The sequence below is a fragment of the Erythrolamprus reginae genome, chromosome 3 (genome assembly GCF_031021105.1).
Source record: "Erythrolamprus reginae isolate rEryReg1 chromosome 3, rEryReg1.hap1, whole genome shotgun sequence".
Lineage (NCBI taxonomy): Eukaryota > Metazoa > Chordata > Lepidosauria > Squamata > Dipsadidae > Erythrolamprus > Erythrolamprus reginae.
Window position 1 is genome coordinate 252,619,179 of NC_091952.1, and position 12,991 is coordinate 252,632,169.

Here is a 12,991-nt window from a genome sequence, read left to right on the forward strand (position 1 = left end):
AAGACGAAACAATGTTTCCCATAGGAAACAATGTAAAAATGATTAATGAGTGCAAGGGGGGGAATCATAAAATGGCGCTTCGCTGGGCGCCGCCGCCCGGCTGTCACCTTTTAAAACAGCCGGGGGGCTTCTCGGCATTCTCCCAAACCCGAACTTTTGCCAAACGTTTCAGGTTCGGGTTCGGGAGGCCACCGAGAAGTGCTGCCGCCCAGCTGTCACCTTCTGAAACAGCCGGGGGGGGCTTCTCAGCGTTCTCCCAAATGCCGAACCCGGAAGTTCAGCAAAAGTTCAGGTTCGGTTTTGGGTTCCGGAGGCTGCCGAGAAGTGCCCGGCTGTTTCAGAAGGTTACAGCCAGGCGCTGCCACCCGGCAGAGCGCCGTTTTTGCAATCGGCGGCGGCATTTTCGGCCGATCTGGAGGCTGAAACGGAGGTGGGGAGTCTCAATAGGGAATTCCATGGGCGGAGTTTTGACTTCACAAAGACGTCCTTCCTGGAGGCCACGTTTCGGCCGACCAGGAAGGATGTCTTCGTGACGTCAAAGCTCTGCCCATGGAATTCCCTATTGGGATTTCCCACCTCTGTTTTAGCCTCCAGATCGGCCGAAAACGCCGCCGCGATCACAAAAACGGCGCTCCGCTGGGTGGTGCCATCCGGCTGTAACCTTCTGAAACAGCCAGGCGCTTCTTGGCAGCCTCCCGAACCCAAATCTGAAAAGTTCAGCAAAAGTTCGGGTTCGGGAGAACGCCGAGAAGCCCCCTGGCTGTTTCAAAACGTAGCACCATTTTGTGATCTGCGATGGGTTTGTAAGGCAAAAAAAGTTCGTAAGAAGAGGCAAAAAATTTCCGAACCCCGGGTTCGTATCTTGAGATGTTTGTATCACAAGGGGTTCGTATCACGAGGTACCACTGTATAGGTAATCTTTGACTTAAAACCAGTCATTTGATGACCATTGGGAGTTACCACAGCTTCGAAAAGGGGGTGTTACGATCCATAAAACTTCGCCATCATAAAAGGTCACCCTGGCCCCTTACATTCACACGACCACATTTTGGACTGGTTGCAAAGTCTTGGAGTGACGTGGCAGTGATTAGCAATTTTTTTCCCCACCCCTTCAGGAGAATAGATTTGGACTTACATCCATGTGATTCAGTTAACAGCTTCCCCCAAAATTATCGTCAAAGCAGGTCCAGTTACACGGATTTCTCAATTTATGACTTGAATCCTAGTCCAAATTGCAGTCTCAAGTCAAGAACCAATTGTGCATTTTTACTAAAACACTTTTTTAAAAAATTAGAAGTTTCTCAGAAGTGTTACCGTAAAAGAGCCACGGGTGCAGTATTCCTGACACCACTACTAATATCAACACGTCAGGCTCAGCAAAACCTCTTTCGTCTCAAGTCTAAAATCCAGCTCCTTTTCTCCTCCAGCATCACACCTGTCTTCACCTTCTAATTTTTACTTCAATTCTGCCCCCAAATAAAACTAGCTAATTGTACGCTTCGCAGTCAGTTCGTGACGTTTGCAGCAAAGCTATTTTTCTGCAAGGTCGGTGCTATTTTTCTCCTGTGGGTGGTATATTTTTCAACATTTAAAAAAAAACCACACACTAAACTCTTAACTTTTATACGTGGACAAAACTTTGTGCTGCTAAGAATTGAGAAGCTGTAGGATTAAAATAAATCTTAAAGGCAGAATAGTCACACTTTGAACACAGATGAAAAGCAAAAAAAACCTCGCAAATTTGTGCAAAATACAAGTAGTACCTCTAGATACGAGCTGCTCCACATGCGAGTATTCCAAGTTACGAGCCACGACACGAGCGAAATTTCTGTTCGACACCCGAGCTCAAATTCAGGATACGAGCCGAGCTTCCACTAGGTGGCGCAAGAATCTCCTTGCTTCCAGTTATCTCGGCGCAAAAAACAAAGTCTAAAGGCATTCGTTCGAGATGCAAGTTGATCGACTTATGAGCTCGGGTCTGGAATGAATTAAACTCGTATGTCGAGGTACCACTGTATTTAACCAGCTAGATACTAGACCCCCGAAAATGTAATCACAATTTAGAAACAACTACACAAACTTTTGCTTACCAGGTCTGTGCCTGTTACCTGCCTCTGCAGAAAGTGAACCTCCTTGTGCCCTGCGAGATCCAATTTTGCCTCCAGTGCCTCCAGGATAGTGATAGATGACGGAGGCTGAACACAATCCTTCAAGAGCAGCTATAGAGGAAAACAGATCTTTTAATGGCGGTTTTATCACAGCCTGTACATGCAATAAATACATTTCCTTTAATACAATAATACATCTACGAGGGTCGCCCAGAAAGTAATGCACCACATTTTTTTCCTTCAACAATTATTTATTGAACACAATAAAACGTACACACAAGAAAGAACAATGTTTCTTCTACACTCCCTATTTTTCCACGTAATCTCCGTCCCGTTCTATGGCCTTCCTCCAGCGAGACACAAGGTCGTGTATGCCCTTTTGGTATCATTTCTTATTTTGGTCACAAAACCATTTCTGCACTGTTAGTTAGTTAGTTAGTTAGTTAGTTAGTTAGTTAGTTAGTTAGTTAGTTAGTTAGTTAGTTAGTTAGTTAGTTAGTTAGTTAGTTAGTTTGTTAGTTAGTTAGTTAGTTAGTTTGTTAGTTAGTTAGTTAGTTAGTTAGTTAGTTAGTTAGTTAGTTAGTTAGTTAGTTAGTTCAATTTTTATGCCGCCCTTCTCTTTAGACTCAGGGTGACTTGCAACATGTTAGCAATAGTACTTTTTAACAGAGCTAGGCTATTGCCCCCACAATCCGGGTCCTCATTTTACCCACCTCGGAAGGATGGAAGGCTGAGTCAACCTTGAGCCGGTGATGAGATTTGAACTGCTGACTTTCAGATCTACAGTCAGCTTCAGTGGCCTGCAGTACAGCACTCTACCTGCTGCGCCACCCCGGCTCTAATGGCCTCCCCCTCTGTGCCCAGCGACTAACTGTACTTCTGTCGACTGCAGATTCTCCATAAACTGTACACAAATGTTTGTGAATGTTCCCAAACATTCTGGAGAAAGAGCGGCTCCCAGCATGTCCTCCCCACTTTTCCCAGAAAGTAATTGGGGAGGCTTGTTTTCGGGGCATAGCTTATTTCAACGCATGTCCTAAAAAGGACATTATTATCAAGACACGTCTTGAATGAATGAATTCCAGCGACCGGTTAGGTCCCACAGAGTTGGCCTTCTCCAGGTCCCGTCAACTAGACCAGTGTTTTTCAACCAGTGTGCCGTGGCACACTAGTGTGCCGCGAGACATGGTAAGGTGTGCCGCGAAGAAGGAAGCTCAGGTTTCGATCTCGCAACTTTTTGCTGAGAGAGAGAGAGAGAAAGTAAGCAAGAGAGAGAGAAAGAGAGAGAGTGAGAGAGAGAGAGAGAGAGAGACAAAGCAAGAGAGAGAGAGAAAAGAGAGAAAGAGAGAGAAAGCAAAAAAAAGAGAAAGAGAGAGAAAGAAAGAAAGAAAGAGAGAGAGAGAGAAATGAGCAAAAAGGGGAGGAAAAAAAGAGAAATGAGAAAATGATTGAGACAGAGAATGAGAGGAAAGCGAGAGAAACAAAAGAGAGAGAAGTGACTCTTGATTTAAAGCATATGATAAAAAGCACCCAAAGAATAAGAGAGAGAAAAAACCCAGCCCTCACCTGTTTTTGGAAAGGGTTCCAGAATATGTACACACACACAAGGGGGGGAAGAGACAGGGATGGAAAAAGAGAGGAGAGTGTCTTAGGGTGTCATTTTGTGTCATTTTGGTTGGTGGTGTGCCCCAGGATTTTGTAAATGTAAAAAATGTGCCGTGGCTCAAAAAAGGTTGAAAATCACTGAACTAGACAATGTCACTTGGCGGGACCCAGGGAAGAGCCTTCTCTGTGGGAGCCCCGGCCCTCTGGAATCAATTCCCCCCTGAGATTCGTGTTGCCCCCACCCTCCCCGCCTTCTGTAAGAGTCTAAATATTAATTTATGCCGCCGAGTTTGGGGTCATTAGATTCTACCCCCTGGCTAATGAATGTATAGTGGGCTTGTTTGAATGGACATGTGTGTATGCTAATAGGCTTTTTAAGTTTTTTAAATGTAATTCTTAATTTCCCCCAATATCACTAATGCAGCAACTTTGGGTGGCTAAAAATATACTCATTTAATCACAAACCATCCTCCAATAAAGTATAGGAATCAAATGACGTGATTATATCTCGGAGGTATAATCCCAAATACGTTTTCAATACGTTGCTCAAAAAAAATAAAGGGAACACTTCAACACAATATAACTCCAAGTAAATCAAACTTTTGTGAAATCAAACTGTCCGCTTAGAAAGCAACAGTGATTGACAATCAATTTCACATGCTGTTGTGCACATTCAACTTTGTACAGAACAAAGCATTCAATGAAAATATTCCACTCATGCAGATCTAGGATGTGTTATTTGAGTGTTCCCTTTCTTTCTTTTCTTTTTGAGCAGTATACAATTCTGCTTCGTTCCCAACACTACCATCCTTACCTCCCAGCCACAAAAAATCATTTACAGAACGGAGAAGTTCCACAGCCATATGGTAGTGAACCAGGGAATCTTGCAACATCCCGGCTTGTAGGCAAAGGTCCCCAACGTGTTTCCGCATACGACCCTGACATCGCTTTTTATAATGTCTGGGATACAAAAACAAAAAGTGCAGAATTAGTTCAATTGAGTTGTTCGAAAAGACAGTGTGTTGTTGTTGTTGTTGTTGTTGTTGTTATTATTATTATTATTATTATTATTATTATTATTAGATTAGATTTATTGGATTTATATGCCGCCCCTCTCCGCAGACTCGGGGCGGTTCACAACAATGGCAAAAAAGTACAGTGACAAATCTGATATTTACCAATCTAATTACAGTTTTAGATTAAAAAATTCATACAAGCAACCCCAATATATATAAACAAGCACACAATCAATCGTACACCAAAACAACATGGGCAAGGGGGAGATGTTTCAGTTCCCCCATGCCTGACGGCAGAGGTGGGTTTTAAGGAGTTTACGAAAGGCAAGAAGGGTGGGGACAATCCTAATCTCAGGGGGGAGCTGGTTCCAGAGGGTCAGAGCCACCACAGAGAAGGCTCTTCCCCTGGGTCCCGCCAGACGACATTGTTTGGTTGACGGGACCCGGAGAAGACCCACTCTGTGGGACCTAACTGGTCGCTGGGATTCGTGCGGCAGAAGGCGGTCCCTGAGATATTCTGGTCCGGTGCCATGAAGGGCTTTATAGGTCATAACTAACACTTTGAATTGTGACCGGAAACTGATCGGCAACCAATGCAGACTGCGGAGTGTTCGAGTAATATGGGCATACTTATTATTATTATTATTATTATTATTATTATTATTATTATTGCTCTAGTCTTCTTCTTAAGTTTGCATCTTATTGACTCACTATAGGGCAGCAATCCCAACCTTTTTGGCACTAGGGACCAATTTCGTGGAAGAATACATATTTCCATGGACCAGGAAGGGAGAAGCATATAACATAGATCCCACAGTTTCACTCACCTGCTGCTCACCTCCAACTGTGTACTATGGTTAAGAACCTAAGAAGAGCCATGCTGAATCGGGCCAAAGCCCATCGAGTCCAGCATTCTGTGTCACACAGTGGTCTACCAATTGTCCATGGGGATCTTGAGCAGAAAGAGAAGGCAAGACCCTCTCTTTCCCTTGACCCCCAACAAACGGTACCCAAGGGAATCCTGCCTGCCTCAACCAACATAGAGGCGGCACTTGGACATCTGTTTCAATAACCACCAATACAATTGGCATCCATGAATCTGTCTAATCCTGCCTTGGAGCTCTCCAGGCTGACAGCTGTCACAACCTCTTCTGGAAGTGGATTCCATAAACCAATGACCCCCTGGATGAAGAAATATTTCCCTTGATTTGTCCTCACTTTCTTATCTGTGAGCTTTAGGGAGTGCCCCCTCGTCCTAGTATTAGTATATAGAATGCTGGTGAGACCACATTTGGAATACTGTGTTCAGTTCTGGAGACCTCACCTACAAAAATATATTGACAAAATTGAACGGGTCCAAAGACGGGCTACAAGAATGGTGGAAGGTCTTAAGCATAAAACGTATCAGGAAAGACTTAATGAACTCAATCTGTATAGTCTGGAGGACAGAAGGAAAAGGGGGGACATGATCGAAACATTTAAATATATTAAAGGGTTAAATAAGGTCCAGGAGGGAAGTGTTTTTAATAGGAAAGTGAACACAAGAACAAGGGGTCACAATCTGAAGTTAGTTGGGGGAAAGATCAAAAGCAACATGAGAAAATATTATTTTATTGAAAGAGTAGTAGATCCTTGGAACAAACTTACAGCAGACGTGATAGATAAATCCACAGTAACTGAATTCAAACATGCCTGGGATAAACATATATCCATCCTAAGATAAAATACAGAAAATAGTATAAGGGCAGACTAGATGGACCATGAGGTCTTTTTCTGCTGTCAGATTTCTATGTTTCTATGTTTCTATGTATTGTGTGATGGAGAAAAGAATTCTATTGGTTTCCATTTTTATAAGTAACCAGTAGCCACTGCATTTTCCACCCTAAAGAATGGATAAAGAATTTTCCTCTATCCACCTTTTCTATCCCGTGCAAGATTTTATACACTTCGATCAAGGTTCCAACAGGTCACAGACTGGTACTGGTACAGGGCTCGGAAATTGAGGACCCCTGTTATAGGGGATGCAATATAAACAAAGATACTCAACATCAGAAAATAAGACTGCTGTGGCCTCTCGGCCACCAGCCCCTCCAGTAGCTGAATCAGATGAGGAAGAAGCGTGGAAGTCAGTGTCACCATCAAAGCAATCTGAGACCTCCAAGGGGGAAGAGGGAATGGAGCTGTTAAGAGATAGAGGCGGAGCTTGGGCCATCCATCAGCGCACAGATAGTAGTCACAGTAGCGACTGCGAAAGAGATCTTGGAGTCTTGGTGGATAATCAACTAAACATGAGCCAGCAATGTGCACCAGCGGCCAAAAAAGCCAACGCCATCCTAAGCTGCATCAACAGGGGGATACACTCCAGGACCAGGGAAGTATTAATACCACTCTACTACGCCCTGGTCAGACTACATCTGGAGTACTGCATCCAGTTCTGGTCACCACACTTCAAAAGAGACCTTGAAACTCTGGAGAAGGTGCAGAAAAGAGCAACCAAAATGATTAGGGGACTTGAAACCAAGACTTAAGAAAAGAGAGATTGCATGGATAGCCTAGAGAAAAGGAGGGCCAGAGGGGACATGATAGCTGTATACAGGTATATGAGGGGTTGCCACAGAGAGGAGGGGGCCACTCTATTCTCCAGAGCACCAGAGGGCCGGATGAGGAACAATGGCTGGAAGCTGACCAAGGAGAGATTCAACCTAGAAGTAAGGAAGAACTTCCTGATGGTCAGAGCAATCAACCAGTGGAACAACCTGCCTGCAGAGGTTGTGAACTCCCCAACTCTGGACACTTTCAAGAGGAGATTGGACTGCCATTTGGCTGGGGTGCTTTAGGATTCCTGCTCAGGCAGGGGGTTGGACTTGATGACCTGCATGGTCCCTTTCAACTCTAACAATAAATAAGTAAAATAAATAAATAAATAAATAGATGGAGAGTCAACAGCCCCCAGGTCTGGGGATGGCTGATGACGAAGAGGAGGAACAGCTGGGTCCAGTGCCTGACGCATGGATGCACAGAAAGTAGAGGAGAGGAGAGCAGTGGAAATCTATGGGCCGGTCCTTGGGACGGAACAGCCACCACTGCTAGCAATAGCTCTGGGGATAAAAGGCAGGAGGCGGAGATGAATACATGTGGCAGACAAATATTTATCTTCAATCCAGATGTTTCTAATAAAGGAATCATTGATTTAACTTCAGAGGGTTTGTTGTGCTTGGGAGCCAGGTCAGAACAAAGACATAGAAACAAACCTACTGCATGTACGTGGAATATTATCAATTATTTTTCTCAGCATATTCGCGTCTAAAAGTTCAACTTTTTTAGCCCTGGAATTGGTTGAACCTCTTATTTTATTAGCCCATCAAGCAACACAGTAAGTTTGGAAAACAGAACTTTGTGTGAAGACTAAGAAGATCAATGCTTAAAATGATTTAGGATGGACTCAGCTTAGGAGAAGGTAGATGTTCCACATTTATCTTATTTATTGCATTATTATTATTATTATTATTATTATTATTATTATTATTATTATTTATTAGATTTGTATGCCGCCCCTTTCCGAAGACTCGGGGCGGCTCACAACAGTAATAAAAAAAAAACCAATATAATAATGAACAAATCTAATAATAAAATTACATTAAAAAACCCCAACAATTAAAAACCATACAGCATCTTCTAAGGGCAAAATAGTTTAATGTTTGCAATCTTTTGAGAGTGGCCAATGACACGTCATACTTAAGGCAGCATCTTCCATGCACTGACAGAATTTAAATGATTTATATGATGTAGCATCATTCAATTATGAACTAAACGTTAATTCCACATCTTCAGATTATGTGAGGGAAAATGGCGTTTTAAAATGGCAAGAGAATTTCTACAAACATGACGGTGTTATTTGCCTATAAATGAGAAAAATTATTTTCTAAACAACTAATTATCTTTATGAATAGATTCATTGCACATTTTATGGCACAGTTGATTTCCTCTCATCACGATGATTGTCCTGTTTGAAATTTCACTTTTATTACCAACCTTTATTGACAATTCATATCGCGTGTGCTTATGGGTTGGAGGGTAGTAAAATCACTAAGATTGAAATATTGCAAAAATATGAGAAAAAAGTAACTATAAATATACCCAAAATCATACAATAGCATTGTGATTTTATTGCATTTATCTAGCATGTGAACAGAGTAGAATAAAATATTGTACCCCAAACGGATCAATTATATTTATGATAGGCAGCTTTGAGACCGATGTGAGCCCCTGGGTTTTCCTTTCAGAAATATTTCCTTATCAGATTTCTCAAAGTGTTCAAGAATGAGAGAGCTTCTAATATATTATGTTCCCTGGAAAAGTTGGGATACATGCAGAGATGTATCTGCCTTGAACATAGCCCATATCAAACTAGCACAATGAAATATCGGCTTGGGAAATATTTATGACATGTTGTATTATATCATAAAGCGTTTAGCGCATGTTACAAACATCAGCACAGGAAACGTTTGTGACATTCTGTATTACGTCATAAACTGTTTAGCTCACCGTTGAGACATCAGCACAGGAAATATTTATGACACTTTTCATGTCATAAACAGCTTTATGATAAGGCTTATGTCATACATGTATAGAATTTGCCAAATTTCAATTCCACAGAATCATGGGTCCCGAATTTTAGATGCATTCTGCAAATTTTGTCCTATGATATCCCATTTTGCTCGGTTAAAGTATATAAGAACAAGAGTTTTAATAGTCTATAGATGTAACTATTTATTTATATAGATAAATATATAGATAGTTATGAAATAAAGAAACAATAACATAATGTGTTGTGGTTAGCTCCTGCCCCAAGGAATGTGCAGGTGGATGTGGGGGAAACACCCACATGCTGCAGGCCTGTTTTGCTCCCGATGGAATCTGCCGACGAAGCCTCCTCTGACCAAGGAAGTGTGAGTGACAGGGAAGAGGGGAGTTTGGCAGACAGCCCAGGAGGAGATCAGTCATCTGTATCATCCCTGGATTCTGAACAAGAATTAATAACACATCCACGCATGCGTAGAGTGATGCATAAGAGACAACAACTGAAGGATTATTACAAGAGAAAATGAGGCCGCCTGTGGTTGGGTGGGGCTGCTGTAATTAGTGCTACAGATAAAAGTGCAGCTTGGTGTTTTAGGCTCATGGCAGTTTATCTCATTCATTGTTTCGTCAAGATCGTGGTTTTTGTGCTGTTCAAGATTGTGTGTGGACTCTCTGGACTTTAGAATTGGACTCAATTTCCCAGTTATTGGGTGAGCAATTGGATTGCATTTAACCTATGCCTTGTGTGTACCAGAAAATCCCTTTGACATTTAAAAAGGGAGCTGTTTCTGTTTTTCTGTTTATAAAAACTTTTGGGTTTTCCTTTTATTGTGTTGTGTGTGTCTTCCTGGACTAACTACCATGTAATTACGGGCGATTGAAACACGGCGGCAGAACATAATGTAACACAACATAATGTAACATAATTTTACATAATTTTTATCTTACATATTCAAAATAAATATAAAGCAAATATTTCTCTCTCCTTTTAATTTACAAAGGCATCATGGTGGACACACTTGCATTTTAGAAAAGCCAATACTGTATATAGTAGTACAAGATACAACCCAGATTTTTATTTTTTAATTAGCATATACTCATATTTCATCAGCTTGCCTACTGTGTTCATCAGTAAGAAATGCTGTATGTTTTAAAATGCTGAATATGTTTTGGGTAGATTATTTTTTACTAGCAAAGGAAAGTTGCTTCTTTATAGGCATGTATTTTCATTTATAAAGCCCTTCATGGCATCGGACCAGAATACCTGCGGGACCGCCCTCTGCCGCACAAATCCCAGCGACCGGTTAGGTCCCACAGAGTTGGCCTTCTCCGGGTCCCGTCGACTAAACAATGTCGTTTGGCGGGACCCAGGAGAGGAGCCTTCTCTGTGGCGGCCCCGACCCTCTGGAACCAGCTCCCCCCCGGAGATTAGAACTGCCCCCACCCTCCTTGCCTTTCGTAAAGTTCTTAACACCCATCTCTGCCGTCAGGCATGGGGGAATTGAGACATCTCCCCCGGGGCCTATACAGTTTATACATGGTATGTTTGTGTGTATGTTTGCTTTTAATAATGGGGTTTTTAGCGTTTTTTAAATTATTAGATTTGTTCTTACATTGTTCTTGTTATTGTTGTGAGCCGCCCCGAGTCTACGCAGAGGGGCGGCATACAAATCTAATAAATAATAATAATAATAATAATAATAATAATAATAATTTAGTCTTAAGACACATTTTCATCTTATTATCTTAAGTTCAAATTCCCAATGTCTGCAGGTGAAAGCAGGTGAAGAGATCTGGGAAAGAACTCTTGAAACCTTGCAGATCTGTCACTAGTCAAAACAGACAAACTCTTATTAAACGGTTGAACGACTGGATTAAATATATATTGCTTCCTTTCATTTCTTGTCTTAATAGCTCTGTTCTTACTGTCATTCTTAGTCCTCTCTTAATGGAATTTTGAACTGAAAGAAATAAATGAATGAATGTGCATGCATTATAACCTGTTAAGAAGATAACTAAAGTAAAGAATACTTTCACTAAAAACTTTTGTGAATTAAGTTGGGTCGGCAAATTCTTTCTGTCGGTGGTCCATTATTATTAGTTTTTGCTGCTCAAAGAAAGAAAACGATATAGCCCCGTAGTCATAAAGCTCCATTAATAGTGTCCTTGGCAAATGTGATTATTTTACAACTCCAAGCCATTCAGACAGAAATTAAGCACAGATATCTGATTACCACCAGATAATACATAAAGTAAATTTTAATTTAAAAAGCAGAGGTATGCCTGAATGAATCAAATTACATTAGAGACTTCCTTAAAACTCTTTATTTATAGCTGAATGAAAATGCCGAGCTTTCCCAGTAATGTTTCTTTTCAACTTTGTTGTTGCTGTTCTCTAATTTTTTATCATGCCTTTCCACCAAGAGGATATTCAACTAGAATAAGAAATTTAATATTCTATTTTTCCTCTTTCCTCATCAACCTGATGGTTTTGTTATTCTGACCAGCCGTAAGGGAGGGGGACTGAGTTACAGTCCCGAAGAGTGTACCGCGATGAGAGACTAGAAAAGTTTGGGATATATCTATCCGCATGGTCTATAGGAATCGAAAATGACATGACGGCCCATTAATTAAGCCATTCCCCTTAAATTTAAAATGCAAGGTGAACAAATAAATGCACATACAAACACACATACATTTTTAAATGGACAACTCCAGCTGAAGGGTAGTTTAAAATATTATATATTATATAATTAGAATAATATAATAAAAACCAATACCAAAACAGTGTGGATTGCAAAAAAAAAAGGGATTTTATCTGAATAGTTACGTAAGCATGGCAAAGAGCAATTGATAAACAGTAGGAGAGAATCGAGGGTACATAAAAAGCACATAGGGCGAATGAATTCTTGTTCAAGACAGAATAAACACAGAATTAGAAAAACTTGTAATCAGAAGAAATCAGCTGGGTCCATTTCTATGCCGCCCTGAGTCTTAGGAGAACTAATAAATAAATAATAATAAAATAAATAAAGCAGTAGTTGATAATTAAACAAGTGAGTCTCAACCTTACACTTGTTTATTCTTTGATTTATTTATTAGATTTTTTTTCTCCTGCATTTATTATTTTATAAGTAATTCTACCCAGATGTGAAAGAGAAGTCAAAATCCCAACAAATTCTAAGAAATGCAGGTCAAAAGACAATATCCAATCAGTAACAGGGATTTACTCGGAAGTTATTTACTATTCATGAAGGTATACATCCTAAATACATGCAAAGCCAATCCTGATTTGTGGAAGCAGTGTCTGAACGTCTAGACCAGTGTTTCCCAACCTTGGCAACTTGAAGATATCTGGACTTTGCTGGCTGGGGAATTCTGGAAGTTGAAGTCCAAATATCTTCAAGTTCCCAAGGTTGGGAACAAACCAATGACCCAATATTCAGGGCCATGATTTTATCTGACGCTTCATCTTCTATGTATGAAAAGCCAAGTTTCTGAATGGGCTGAGAGTTATTGATTTTCTGCATTAGTGACACAGTTAGTAGCTTGCTATACACAAGCTTACCATGAAAAAAAAATCACTACAATTGAAAAAGATGAAGGCAAATGTGAGCCTGAGATTAACTCCCATAGTTTGGCATTACATCTCAAGCAGCTAAATATGATGGTGCATTTGGT

The 12,991-nt window shown here is 40.9% G+C and overlaps 1 protein-coding gene across 3 annotated transcripts in view; it reads right to left on the bottom strand.

The window, feature by feature from the left end:
• The window catches only part of TRAPPC9 (trafficking protein particle complex subunit 9), a 410,909-nt gene that overhangs the window by 382,691 nt on the left and 15,227 nt on the right, over nucleotides 1–12,991 (bottom strand). For all 3 annotated transcript variants that reach the window (XM_070748345.1, XM_070748348.1, XM_070748347.1), the window contains exons 3-4: nucleotides 4,528–4,673; nucleotides 2,091–2,219 (exon numbers count right to left, since the gene is read on the bottom strand). In XM_070748345.1, the coding sequence (XP_070604446.1) occupies nucleotides 2,091–2,219; nucleotides 4,528–4,673 (275 nt within the window). The remainder of the gene's footprint in view (nucleotides 1–2,090; nucleotides 2,220–4,527; nucleotides 4,674–12,991) is intronic.